Source organism: Castor canadensis, chromosome 16 (genome assembly GCF_047511655.1).
Source record: "Castor canadensis chromosome 16, mCasCan1.hap1v2, whole genome shotgun sequence".
NCBI lineage: Eukaryota > Metazoa > Chordata > Mammalia > Rodentia > Castoridae > Castor > Castor canadensis.
The window spans coordinates 22,552,978-22,564,980 of record NC_133401.1 but is presented as its reverse complement, the minus strand read 5'-3'; the positions used below and the strand labels follow the sequence as shown (position 1 = coordinate 22,564,980).

At 53.6% G+C, this 12,003-nt stretch overlaps 1 protein-coding gene across 1 annotated transcript; it reads left to right on the top strand.

Annotated features, from left to right (window-relative positions):
• The first annotated feature begins 544 nt into the window (after positions 1–544).
• Ctu1 (cytosolic thiouridylase subunit 1) lies at positions 545–7,537 on the top strand. Its single transcript, XM_020159933.2, has 2 exons — positions 545–3,108; positions 6,934–7,537. The coding sequence occupies exons 1-2, from the start codon at positions 2,601–2,603 to the stop codon at positions 7,458–7,460; spliced, it is 1,035 nt and encodes a 344-aa protein (XP_020015522.2). The 5' UTR covers positions 545–2,600; the 3' UTR covers positions 7,461–7,537.
• The last annotated feature ends 4,466 nt before the right edge of the window (positions 7,538–12,003 follow it).

Below are 12,003 nucleotides of genomic sequence, written 5' to 3'. Positions count from 1 at the left end.
TGCGCACTGGGCCTCAATTGTACCCACTATCTAGAGCCAGGAACACGAGCAGAAATCTCCCCCTTTCTCCCCCTAAAACACCTGCTGACACGTGAGGGTCTGTCTGGGGGCTGTGAAACCCTCGGCCAGTACCCATAGCCCTTGCCCACCTCTACTGCGCAGGCGCACCACTACCCCACACTGCAGAGATCCACTCCCAGCCCGTCAGCGGGATCTCCGCCCTGCGCATGCGCCATCGCTTCCTCTTTTTTTTTTTTTTTTTTTTACACCCGCGACTAGCCCAACACTCCCATCTTCAATTCCCATCCACAACCCGAACATTAAAAAGTAGAAATAATATTCCCTGTAATTCCTTTCAGAGCTTATAAAAATCCCACAAAAGCAGGAAATTAGGATGAACCCACTTCCTTCGATTTCAAGCACCTCCCCTCCCCTCAGTGACAGCCTGTTGCCACAGCAACGACAACTCAGCTCCAGGACACGCCGCTCTCTTGCGCAGGCGCAGAAGGGAAGCAGAGCAGTGCATTTTGGGAGTAGTAGCAAAGTGAGAGCTGGGACCGCAAGGATTGCTGGAAATTATAGGCCAAGCAGTTCCCCCAAGCCACAAGCGTGCCAGCAGAGGTGTTGCACTCTGGGAGTCATAGGCACAACTGCCCCGGGGCTTTATGGGAGTCGTAGTCTCGAAGCTACTTCCGTGTCGAGCTTCCGCGTGGTAGGCGCGTTCTGTCCAGGTGAGTGTTCTTCCAGCAGTGGTCCAGCTCACGGGACTCGGCTCTGTGCCGTGGTGCTATGAAAGGGTTGAGGGTCTCTCTGAATCGGGTTTGGTGACACTCGCCTCTGTGATTCCCAACGCTTGTGTACCAGATGCCTTCTAGCTAGGATCCCCACTTTGGGCAATATGGTCCGGCTCGCCTTTTGTCAGGCCGTCCGCTTTTGAGCCAAAAGCTGGGGGAGAAAAGATTTCAAGGGGCATTGCTCAATTGTGACACAGGGGAGTCCTGAGGGGGCTTGCTGGGCTGTGACTGGGAAGAGTACCTTGGCCAGAGGGAGACATTTCTTGTGCTTTGCATAGGGTATCACAGGCTACGAGCATTTACTAATGTGGGCGTGGTGGTACAAACCTGTAATCCCAGAGGCAGGAAGATCATGAGGCCCGCCCAGGTTACATAGCAAGATCCCATCTCAATCAATAATAATATTTAATCAAAAAATTTTATTTAAAAAATAAGAGATGAGATCAGTAGAAGACTTTGAGAAGATACTGGGACTTTGAGGATCCCTCAGGCAGTTACAGAAGAGCAGGTCGTCTTCAATAGTCCAGGTAAAATGGTGCAGACTATAGTTGTGCCTGCCATGGGGATGGTGAGAGGTGTTTGGCTTCTGGATCTGTTTGGAAGCTACAAGCAGGACTTCGTAGGTTCTGTTGAGAGATCTGAGTTTGAGATCTAAGGATGCTCCAGCAAGGCATTTGGAGAAAAGATCAGGATTTGATCTTGCAGTTTGCAGTCACCCACACAATGGTCCTGGACCCCAAGCTTCAGGTCTGGGCAACTGGGAGAAACTGCCTTTTACTAGAAGCTCCCTTTGGTTAGAGGAATGGGGGGTTTGAGATGCCTATTACACTTGCGAGTGGTCCCTGCCCTCGTGGAGGTTGCCGACAAGAAATACACGGTCACAAAATAATCTTGAACATTGCAGTAAACTCTAGATGCAGCGTGGCCTGCTCCCAATGGTAAGACGCTACTGCAGTGGCCAAGCTAGAGATGACAGTAGCTTGGGGAGGGAGGACTGGGAAGACTGAGCCTGCTGAGACAGTACCAAGCAAACGGGACCAAAGAGGGTGTGACTGGAAGGCTGGAGTTTTCGCTGGATGAACAGGGATGAGGCAGGAAATGGGAGAACAGAAAGAAGTCAGCTCTGGGCTGGGCCACTAAAAGTTGTGCACTTAAGACAGATGCAACCCCAGCTGGATGTACTGCTCCGTACAAGTGCAATCCAGGCTGCCTCTGTCTCTCTCTACAAAGGGGGTGATCACTTGCCTTTCAAAGGAAATAGAACGCATTTCTGGAAAGTGTCCCTCCCCTGACCACTGCTGCAGTCCTCCAGCCTCACTCTGAGAGTCGCTGATGGTTCCTCCCGGTGTAAGGCGAGTTCTCAGAATAACCCTGAAGGCCGAGGTCAATGATATCCACATTATCCCCCTGATCAGGACTGTAACAGGTGGCCTGCCTAGAGGCTGTGCAATAGACCTTTAAAGGCACCTCTGGAGCAGACACATCCTAATTCTGAGTATAACCTGGTCGTGTCTTTCTCTCTTTCCCCCTGAAATCAACTCCTTTCTCCCCTCTTTTTGGGGTGCATGATGAGCGCAATCATCCTGAAGGCAGCGCCCCCTTTACACAGAAGCTATGTCTAACCCTCGGGTCCCCGGCTCAGGGAGAAGCTACTCTTCCCGTGCACACCCTTGCGCCGGGTCCATTCCAGCACTGATGCTACCCAGGCAGCCTCCCCATTAAGTCCCGACTTTCCGTGTAACCCGCTTCTCTCTCCCCGTCCAGGACAAGCCGACCCCACCCGCCCTCCCCCGCCGTGACCCGACGATGCCTGCCCCGACGTGCGCCTCCTGCCACGCGGCGCGCGCCGCCCTCCGCCGCCCGCGCTCGGGGCAGGCGCTGTGCGGCTCCTGCTTCTGCGCCGCCTTCGAGACTGAGGTGCTGCACACGGTGCTCGCGGGCCGCCTGCTGCCGCCCGGCGCCGTGGTGGCCGTGGGCGCTTCGGGAGGCAAGGACTCCACCGTGCTGGCGCACGTGCTGCGCACGCTCGCACCGCGCCTGGACATCTCGCTGCAGCTCGTGGCGGTGGACGAGGGCATCGGCGGCTACCGGGATGCGGCACTGGCGGCCGTACGGTGTCAGGCGGAGCGCTGGGAGCTGCCGCTCACCGTAGTGGCCTACGCAGACCTCTTCGGGGGCTGGACGATGGACGCCGTGGCCCGCAGCACGGCCGGCTCCGGCCGCAGCCGCTCCTGCTGCACCTTCTGCGGGGTGCTGCGGCGCCGTGCGCTAGAGGAAGGGGCGCGCCTCGTGGGAGCCACGCACATCGTGACAGGTGGGCGCAGGGGGCGTGGCCAGAAGGACCATGCGCAGGAAGGGGGCGGCTCGAAAGGGAACTAGTGCGCATGTTCAAGGGGCAGAAATGCGACCCTGCGCCTCACCCAAGGGGAGGAGCCTAGTATGGATATGGATTTGTGCATGCGCCAACTGGGGCTCGTGCTCCTCAAAGGTGGGAACTTTCAGAACAGGGTGGGACCAGGTGGGGCACCACAAAGGCTTGGGTCTTGTCTGCCATCATGGCCTACACAGATTAGGAAAGGAATTGGGATATAGAAGTTTCTGGAAAGTAGATCTTTGGTTTTACTCTTCTTAATTGCTCATAGTCTACCTTTCAGAATCAGCGTCTCTGAAAACTATCTCTACCTCTTAACTACTTTTCTTTGTTGGCCTCCTCTCTCTTCCATAACTTTTTTTCTGTGTTTCATCCATTCCTTCAACAGGTAGCTGCTGAGTTTCTACTAAATGCCAGATACACACTGTGGTCATAGCACATTTCTTAACCTCTTATTTTATTTTTGACAGCCCTGGGGTTTGAACTCAGGGCCTCAGTTGCCAGTCAGGTGCTCTACCACTTGAGCCACTCCACCAGCCCTTTTTTGTGATAAGTTTTTTCGAAATAGGGCTTGAGAACTATTTTGCCCGGCTAGTTTGAACAGCGATCCTCCTGATCTTTGCCTCCAGAGTAGCTAGGATTGCAGGCATGAGCCACTGGCACCTGCCCTGAACTTCTATTTTCTTAACCCTAAAACAGGAATATTAATGGGACCTTAGTCGTGGACTGGTTAGAACAATTGCATGCATCAAGAGGAATAAAGTGTGTGTGTGTGTGTGTGTGTATGTGTGTACACCTATTTGTGTATGTCATTTTACATACAGGAGTAAATATAGTTATGTAAATATTTTCTATAATATTATATTGCAAATAAAATACATATACATTTTATATATTACATATTTTATCTCTACTTTTAATCATCAACGTAAGGCTAGGACTGAAAATACAGTCATGAACAAGTCCCTCCTTTTGCAAATGCAAAGTTATAAGCAATCATAAATGTTACTGGAGAAAGTTCAATGTGTGAAAGAGGGCCTTCTGACAAGAAGAGAGGGAGTGATCTTTTGAGATCCAAGGCTCAGGGTGAAGAGGTGAAGGGTGGGGCGTTGTTCAGGCGGAGGAAACTGCTGGAGCCCAGAGAGCAGGGAAGGGGAGGCTGGAGATGTGGGTGAGTTCACACCTGCCCTTTGGGGCATCAGGGAAGCCAGTGAAAGTGACATGGCCTTTAAAAGGCTCACTCTGGTCCTGGTGAAGAACCTGGGATAAGGGGCAAGGACAGAGCCATGGAGACCAGTAAGGAGGGAGATAGCTGCCATCAGCTAGTGAGAGATGATAGCTGTAGCAAACAGGGGAAGGATGAAAGTGAAGACATCTCTGTGTCTCTTCTCCCTCCATGTTAGGATTCTGGTGAAGGTCCACAGAACCTCATTCACCAGTTGGCCCCTTCCTTACTGTGTAATCTTAGACAAATCCTGGGATGTCTCTGAGCTTTAGCTTTCTCTGCTGGAAAAAAGGAAAAATAATCCTTTTTACATAAAAGTGGTTTGTGTGGAAGAACAAGAAGTCACCTTGGGCTTTAAAATTAATTTGTTAGAATCACTTATTAATTGTGCTTGTAAAACTAATGAAGGGTTCCTGAATAATTCCTTACTTGTGAGCTGATTTTTACCCTTTATTTGTAGACTGTGCTTTCAAAGGCGTTTTGTAGTAATTACTGTAGTTACTGGGCTCTTATGTGGGTTCGTAATGACAAGGTGTAGGGCAACTACAACACCCTGTGAGTAATGTGGCTTACAAGTTTAAGTCAAAAGACTCTCAGACGACAGTAAACGTAGAGCAAGATGTAGTCTCCAGGAGCAAAGACACCTGGTGTCAAGGTCACAGGCCTTGGCCATTCTTGGGAAAGTCACTATTACTCCAGACAAAACTGAGCAGATTTCTTGATAAGTTTCACCACTGGACTGGACTTTCTCAAGTTGAGCACTAATGACATTTGGGGACAGATGATTGTTTTTGGGAGCTGTTCTGTGCACTGCAGGATCTTAGCAGTATCTACCTCACGCTACCCTTGTCCACCCCCAGTCATGACACCCAAAAGCATCTCTAGACATTGCTGAATGTGCCAAAGTCACCCAGGTTGAGAACCACGTAAACCCAAGTACAACTTGACAAGATACGGAATATGCACAGGTTTGGCTTCAATTAGATCATGGAAATATTTCTGCCAGTTGTTTCTAAGTAAAATAACACAAACACACCACAATCTGTTGCCAGAGACATTGTGTCAAAAACTCTTACAAATTATATGGCTTAAATCAACACATTATTTACTGTCTTGTATTTCTAGAGGCTAGAGGTCTTGCAAGGGTCTCTTCCTGCTCTAAAATCAAGGTGTCAGCAGGGTTGTCTTCTTACTGGAGGAGGCCCTGGGGGACAATGGCTTCCTTGCCTTCCCTGGTTTGTGGCCCCTCCACCATCTTCAGGTCCAGAAAGGCAGGTGGGGTCTTCAGTGGACATCACCCTGACCTTGCTTCTGCCCTCACATCTGCCATCCTGACTGTTCTGCCCCTCTCTTCCACTTAAGGATCTGGATTTGGATAACCAAATCAGCTGACCTGCAACCCCAATTCAACAGGCTGCCTTAATTCCCCTTTGTCCTGTAACCAAACATGAGGCCAGGGACCCCTAGCTAGGGCCTGGAGCAGAGCCTACAGACCACACAGCCCTTTTGGAGGTGCTCCAGGAAATGTGGGTGTAGTCGGGATTAGTTTGAGATGAGGTCCATCAGGCATTTGCAGCATAAAACACTTCTCTCTCTATAGGAAAGGAAAGGATACCTGGCCGGAGTCTGGTAGGCACTTGGGGGAGGGGTGTGTGTGTGGCAGGCACCCCTGCAAATTGCTGCAGGGGAGCTTGTGTGTGTTTCTTGCTAGGAATGCCTCCAAACTCTACCTGGTTGTCCCACATTGGGGAGGAAGGGTCTCCATGGCCCCTCCCTGCCTCTCTATGTATCCTGGGTGGCCAGAGATCTCCATGGCCCCCTCTCCCTCCCGCCTCTCCCTGGGTCCTGCCTGTCTGTGGTGCCCCAAGGTGGTGGGGGGGGTTCCTCCATAGCCCCCTTTCTCTCCTTTCTCTCTCTCTGGGTCCTGGGTGTCCGGGTGTCTCCAAGACCCCCTCTCCTTCCCGCCTCTCCCTGGTTCCTGGGTGTCTGGCGGGGGGGGGGGTCTCCATGGTCCCCTCTTTCTCCTTTTTCTCTCTGGCTGCTGGGTGTCTGGGGTCTCCATGGCCCCTTTTCCTTCCTGCCCCTCCTGGGTCTTAGCTGCTTGCGGTGCCCAGGACAGGGAAGTCTCCATGGCCCCCTTTTCCTCTCTCTGGGTCCTGGCTGTTCGCGGTGCCCCGCCCGGGGGGGTCCTCCATGGCTCCCTTTCTCTCTCTGGGTCCTGGCTGTCCGGGGGTCTCCATGGCCCCCTCTCCTTCCCACCTCTCCTGGGTCTTAGCTGCCTGCGGTGCCCAGAGTAGATGGGGGTCTCCATGGCCCCCTTTTTCTCCTTCCTCTCAGGGTTCTGGCTGTCCGCCGTGACCCCCCCGCGGGGGGTGGCCCACCATGGCCCCCTTTCTCTGTCTGGGTCCTGGGGGTCTGGGGGTCTCCATGACCCCTCTCCTTCCCGCCTCTCCCTGGGTCCTGGCTGCCCCTGGTTGGGGGAGGGGGGCGCACAGCCAGCAGCGCCCTCCGCGTCCGCCTCACCGGTGCCATCTCTCCCCTAGGTCACAACGCTGACGACATGGCGGAGACGGTGCTCATGAACTTCCTGCGGGGCGACGCGGGGCGGCTGGCGCGGGGCGGGGGCCTGGGGTCCCCCGGCGAGGGCGGCGCCCTGCCGCGCTGCCGCCCGCTGCAGTTGGCGTCGCAGAAGGAGGTGGTGCTGTACGCGCACTTCCGCGGCCTGCGCTACTTCTCGGAGGAGTGCGTGTACGCGCCCGAGGCCTTCCGCGGCCACGCGCGCGACCTGCTCAAGCGCCTGGAGGCGGCGCGGCCGTCGGCGGTGCTGGACCTCGTGCACTCGGCCGAGCGCCTGGCGCTGGCTCCGGCCGCGCGGCCCCCGCGTCCCGGCGCCTGCTCCCGCTGCGGGGCGCTGGCCAGCCGCGCGCTCTGCCAGGCCTGCGCGCTCCTGGACGGCCTGAACCGCGGCCGGCCGCGCCTGGCCATCGGCAAGGGCCGCCGCGGGCTGGACGAGGAGGGGCCGCCGCGGGGCGGGGGACGGGCTGGGATCGAGGCCATCCCCGCCTTCTAATGGCTCCGGGGTGCAGAGGGGACCTCCAGGCGGGGGCTGCCTGGAAATGTCACTGTGAATAAACTCGAGCTACCTTGGTCTGGCCTTCCTTGTGGGGTTGGAAGGGGACCAGAATCTGTGGCGCTGGGTACCAGGGAGGAGGGGACGGGACGGGACGGGGACCCTGGGCACCTCTGTGGAGCCTCGACGGACTGTGGATGTCCTAGCCCCTCTCCACCGTGTTTCCTGTTTGTCTGCGGTGAGGTAAATGAAGTCACACAATAGGCGCGATGGGTACCTGTTGCTCGATCACCATCAGGCTGGTTCCTTTCCAGTGCTTCCTGTACAGCAGGCCCTCGCCATCCCATTTCATCCCCACCACGACCTCATTGGCTGTTGCCCGCTGCATGCGCAAATGGCCCTTGGTCACCCAGCTGGAAATGACCACCAGGGCTCCTACCAAGATTGGGGGTACTGCCCCGCCCCCTCTCCTGGTGTCTGTCATGGGCGAGGAGGGGCGTTAGGTCTCCGCCTTAAATTCTCCAGCCTTCCTGAAAACTAAAAATCAACACCCCGTCCTTCTCCATCAAAGCCCAGACCAGGCCAGGCGCTCAGAGAACCAAGGCCTATGTCGTTGGTGGTGTTAAGGCTTGGCCACCAGGGGGCGCTGTGTTTCCAGTTTGCTGTCCTGCAGGCACAGGAAGGTGTGGAGACCCCAGGCTTCCTGGGGAGACTTGGTGTTCTCATTCCCACCTCCAGGATTGCTGACGTGGCTCAGGAATGTGCTCCCCCTTTCCTGCAGGGTCCTCCTAGACTTACCCTCCCCCCTTCTCCCACCCAGCCCCAGGCAGAGAACACTGCCTCTGGTCTTGTCCTCACTTTATGGTCAGCCAAACTCCTAAGGTCTCCTTTTTTCCCAATTTGATTGGGGTGAAGGGCATGACCGGATGCCCCACCTGCCCGAGGTTTCCCTGGGGTATTGAGCACCACCCTTGTGGGACCTTCTCCAGGTGCAAGGGATCTGCGGTGAACAGAGACCAGAGCCCCTGAACTCCAACCCTTCACAGCATGAGAGAAATGGGCAATAAGCAAATAAATACGTAACATCGTGGTAATAAATGCCACAATTCTTGTGTGTGTGGCAGTACTGAGGTTTGAACTTGGGGCCTTATGCTTGCTAGGCAGGCACTCTACCACTTGAGACACTCCACCAGCCCTTTGTGTGTGTGTGTGTGTTGGATATTTTTGAGATAGGGTCTCACAGACTACTTTCCCAGGACTGGCTTCAAATGGAGATCCTCCTGATTTCTGCCTCCAGAGTAGCCAAGGTTAACAGGCATGAGAGAGGAAGACATATCAGGGAAGGAAGGGAGTCTAAGAGACCCAAATAAAGCAAAAGAACAAATCCTTTAGCCAGCTTGAGGAAGGGGTCCCCAGGGGGAGGGACCCGCCCATGCAAAAGCCCAGAAATGAAAATAAGTTCAGTGAGCCAAGGAGCAGTACCGAGTGAAGTGACCGGAACAGAGGGACTGGGCAGAACTAGAGGTGCAAAGAGACAGAAGCCAGGGAGGACCATGCACGGGATCATGAGGGCAAGAAGGACTTGGTTTTTAAGGGTGATGGTAAGTGTCTGGAGGGCTCAGTTTCTATTTTCTAAAAAAAATTACACCACCTGCTATAGGAAGTGCAAGCTGTTCAACCAGGCCTGGAGGCAGAGACAGGAGGACCCAGAGTTCAAGGCCAGCCCTAGGAAGTTAGCCAGCCCCTCTCTCAAAATCAAAATACAAACCATGTGCTGGTGATTGGCACCTGAAATCCTAGCTACTTGGAATGCTGAGGTTGGGAGAATCGCAATTTGAGGCAGTCCTGGACAAATAGTTCTTGAGACTCCCATCTCCAGACCAAAATGGACTGGAGGTGTGACTCTAGATATAGAGTGCCTGCTTTGCAAGCACAAAGTCCTGAGTTCAAGCGCCAGTCCCACCAAAAAAAAAAAAATACATATATATAGAAAATGCAAACAAAGGGACAGAGGCATGGCTCAAGGGATAGAGTGCTTGCCTAGCATGCATGCAGCCCTGCCTGGGTTCCATCCCTACCACAGGGAGGGATTGGGATCAAGATAGACTGTACAGGATGATTCTTGTAATGCCAAGCACTGCTGGGTGCAAGCATTCCTTCTTCCATAGCTCAGTGATGTGGGGCACGCATGTGTACCCCTCATTTTATGAACTTGTAGCCCAGAGAGTAATGTAACTTGCCCAAGGTCACACAACAGCAAATCAGAAAAGCAGCCCTGTTTTGGGGGCTCCTGGTCCTTTTGCCTGCCAGAAGCCAAGTTTGTCACAGGTGTGGCTTTGGAAAAGGGATCTTTCTCCCTTTGTTTGAATTTCTCCCTCCACAAGAGGTATGTAGAAGGTGTTTGGTGAGATAGGGCCCCTGGATGCTCCCTGCTTCTATCAGGGAATCTCTGTGTCTTCATGGTGCCTCTGAAGACCTGAGAACATGCTGAGCACACTTCTGGCCACAAGAGGGCACTATGACCATGCCCAAAGCCTTGTCTCCTTCCCCTGCCCAGCTAAGGCTTAGCCTCCTCCACCTGCCTCTCCATGGTCCCAGAGCCAGCCCCCAAGAGCCAGAGGGGTTAGCAGAGATAAGGCCCCGTGAAGACAATGGAAACCTTTGACCTCAGAACTCCTATGTCAGTTCATTTATTTTAAAAATACTGATTGAAGGCAAACAGAAGAGGTCTCTAAGAAAAGGTGATATTCCAGCAAAGACCTGTGCAAGGGGAGGAGATAGCAAGTACAGACTCCCTGAGATTGGAGGAAAGGCCAGAGGGAGCAGGTGGAAAGACAAGAGAGCCAGATTACCTAGGCTGGTCTTTGGTATTTTTTGTTTGTTTGTTCTTTTTTTGGTGGGACTGGGGTTTGAACTCAGGTCTTCATGCTCACAAAACAGGTGCTCTCCTCCAGTCCATTTTGCTTTGCTTATTTTGGAGATGGGCTCTCCAAAACCTCAAACCTTGATCTTCCCAATCTCAGCCTCCCAAGCAGGTAGGATTACACGTGGAACCCTACAGTGCCCCACAGACCTTTGGTTTTGACAGAGGCCCAGCAGTGGAGGATTTCTGAACAGAGCAGTGATAAGGATCATCCCTTTATTCACACAGCAAGCATTTCCTGACACCTCCCAGAGCCAGGCCTTGCACAGGGCACTAGGGAAACAGCTGAGTCAGCACAGGTCCCTACCCTCAATGGGCTCCCTGTCTGGTGGGAAAATGGGCGCGGACAGATAGGCAAGTCAAGACCAGAGAGGACTACGTGCCACCGTGAGGGTTAGGAAGGACCCAGGGAGCCCAGAGGTGGGGCACTCCACTCCACGTGGTGCGTCATAGACTGCTTCCTGGAAAAGGTGGTGTTTAAACCAAGACCCAGGAGCTGAGTAAGAATGCACTCAGGAAAGGGATGAGGGAGGGTCAGAGGAGTCAGGCAGAAAGAAAGAAGGCCGCAGGCAAGGGGGCACCTGTCCCTGCCGGGAACCCTGCTCCTCCTGCAGGAAGGAGAATGTTACCCTGAATGGGGACTGGCCCTGAGGAAGGGCCATTCCCTAGGGGCTTCTCAGGAAGGGCTCAGAGCAGGCAGGGATAGCCTGCTAGTGTCAAGAAGAGAGAGGCCAGAAGCCAGGCTTTGGTGGCTTATGCCTGTAATCCTAGCTACTCAGGAGGCAGAGATCAGGAGGATCATGGGACAAAGCCAGCCCAGGCAAATAGTACTTGAGACCCTATCTTGAAAATACCCATCAAAAGGGCCGGCGGAGTGGCTCAAGGTGAAGGCCCTGAGTTCAAGCCCCAGTACCACAAAAAAAAAAAAAAGGCCAAGGAGGTGGTTGGGACAGAGGTCCCCAAATGGGCCCAGAAGCTGAAACAGGCACTAGTGAGAGTCTAGCAATGGTGGGACAGATATGAGGGTATTTAAGAAGTGCTCACCAGCCTGGCACTGGTGCCTCAGGTCTGTAATCCTAGCTACTTAAGAGACTGAGATTGGGAGGATCAAGATTTGAGGCCATTCTGGACAAATAGTCATGAGACCCCCATCTCCAGAATAACCAAAGCAAAATGGACTGGAGGTGTTGCTCAAGTGGTAGAGCGCCTGCTTTGCAAGCACAAAACCCTGATCAAAAAACCCCAGTCCCACCAAAACCAAGAAGAAGTGCTCACCAAGCTGGGCATGGTCCGGTGTGCCTGTGATCCTAGCTGCCTGGGAGGTGGAGGTAGGTGGATCGAGATCCAGTCTGAAGCCAAGCTGGGCAAAAGTTGAGACCCTATCTGAAAAAATAAACCTATAAAGCAAAAGGACTGGGGTGCACTCAGGTTTGCTCTGAGATCAATCCCAATTACCACCAAAACAAAACCAATAAAAACTGCTCACCAAGCCAAGAGTGGTACACACACCTGTGATCCCAGCTACTCAGGAGGCAAGAGGAGCTTGAGTTCAAGGCCAGCCCAGGTAAAAGCATGAGACCCTATCTGAAAAAAGAAAGACTAAAAGTCAAAAGGACCAGG

Coding starts and splice junctions, on each gene's coding strand:
- Ctu1 (XM_020159933.2), top strand. CDS start 2,601: ATGCCTGCCCCGACGTGCGCCTCCTGCCACGCGGCGCGCGCCGCCCTC. Junction 3,109..6,933: donor AGCCACGCACATCGTGACAG/GTGGGCGCAGGG, acceptor TCTCTCCCCTAG/GTCACAACGCTGACGACATG.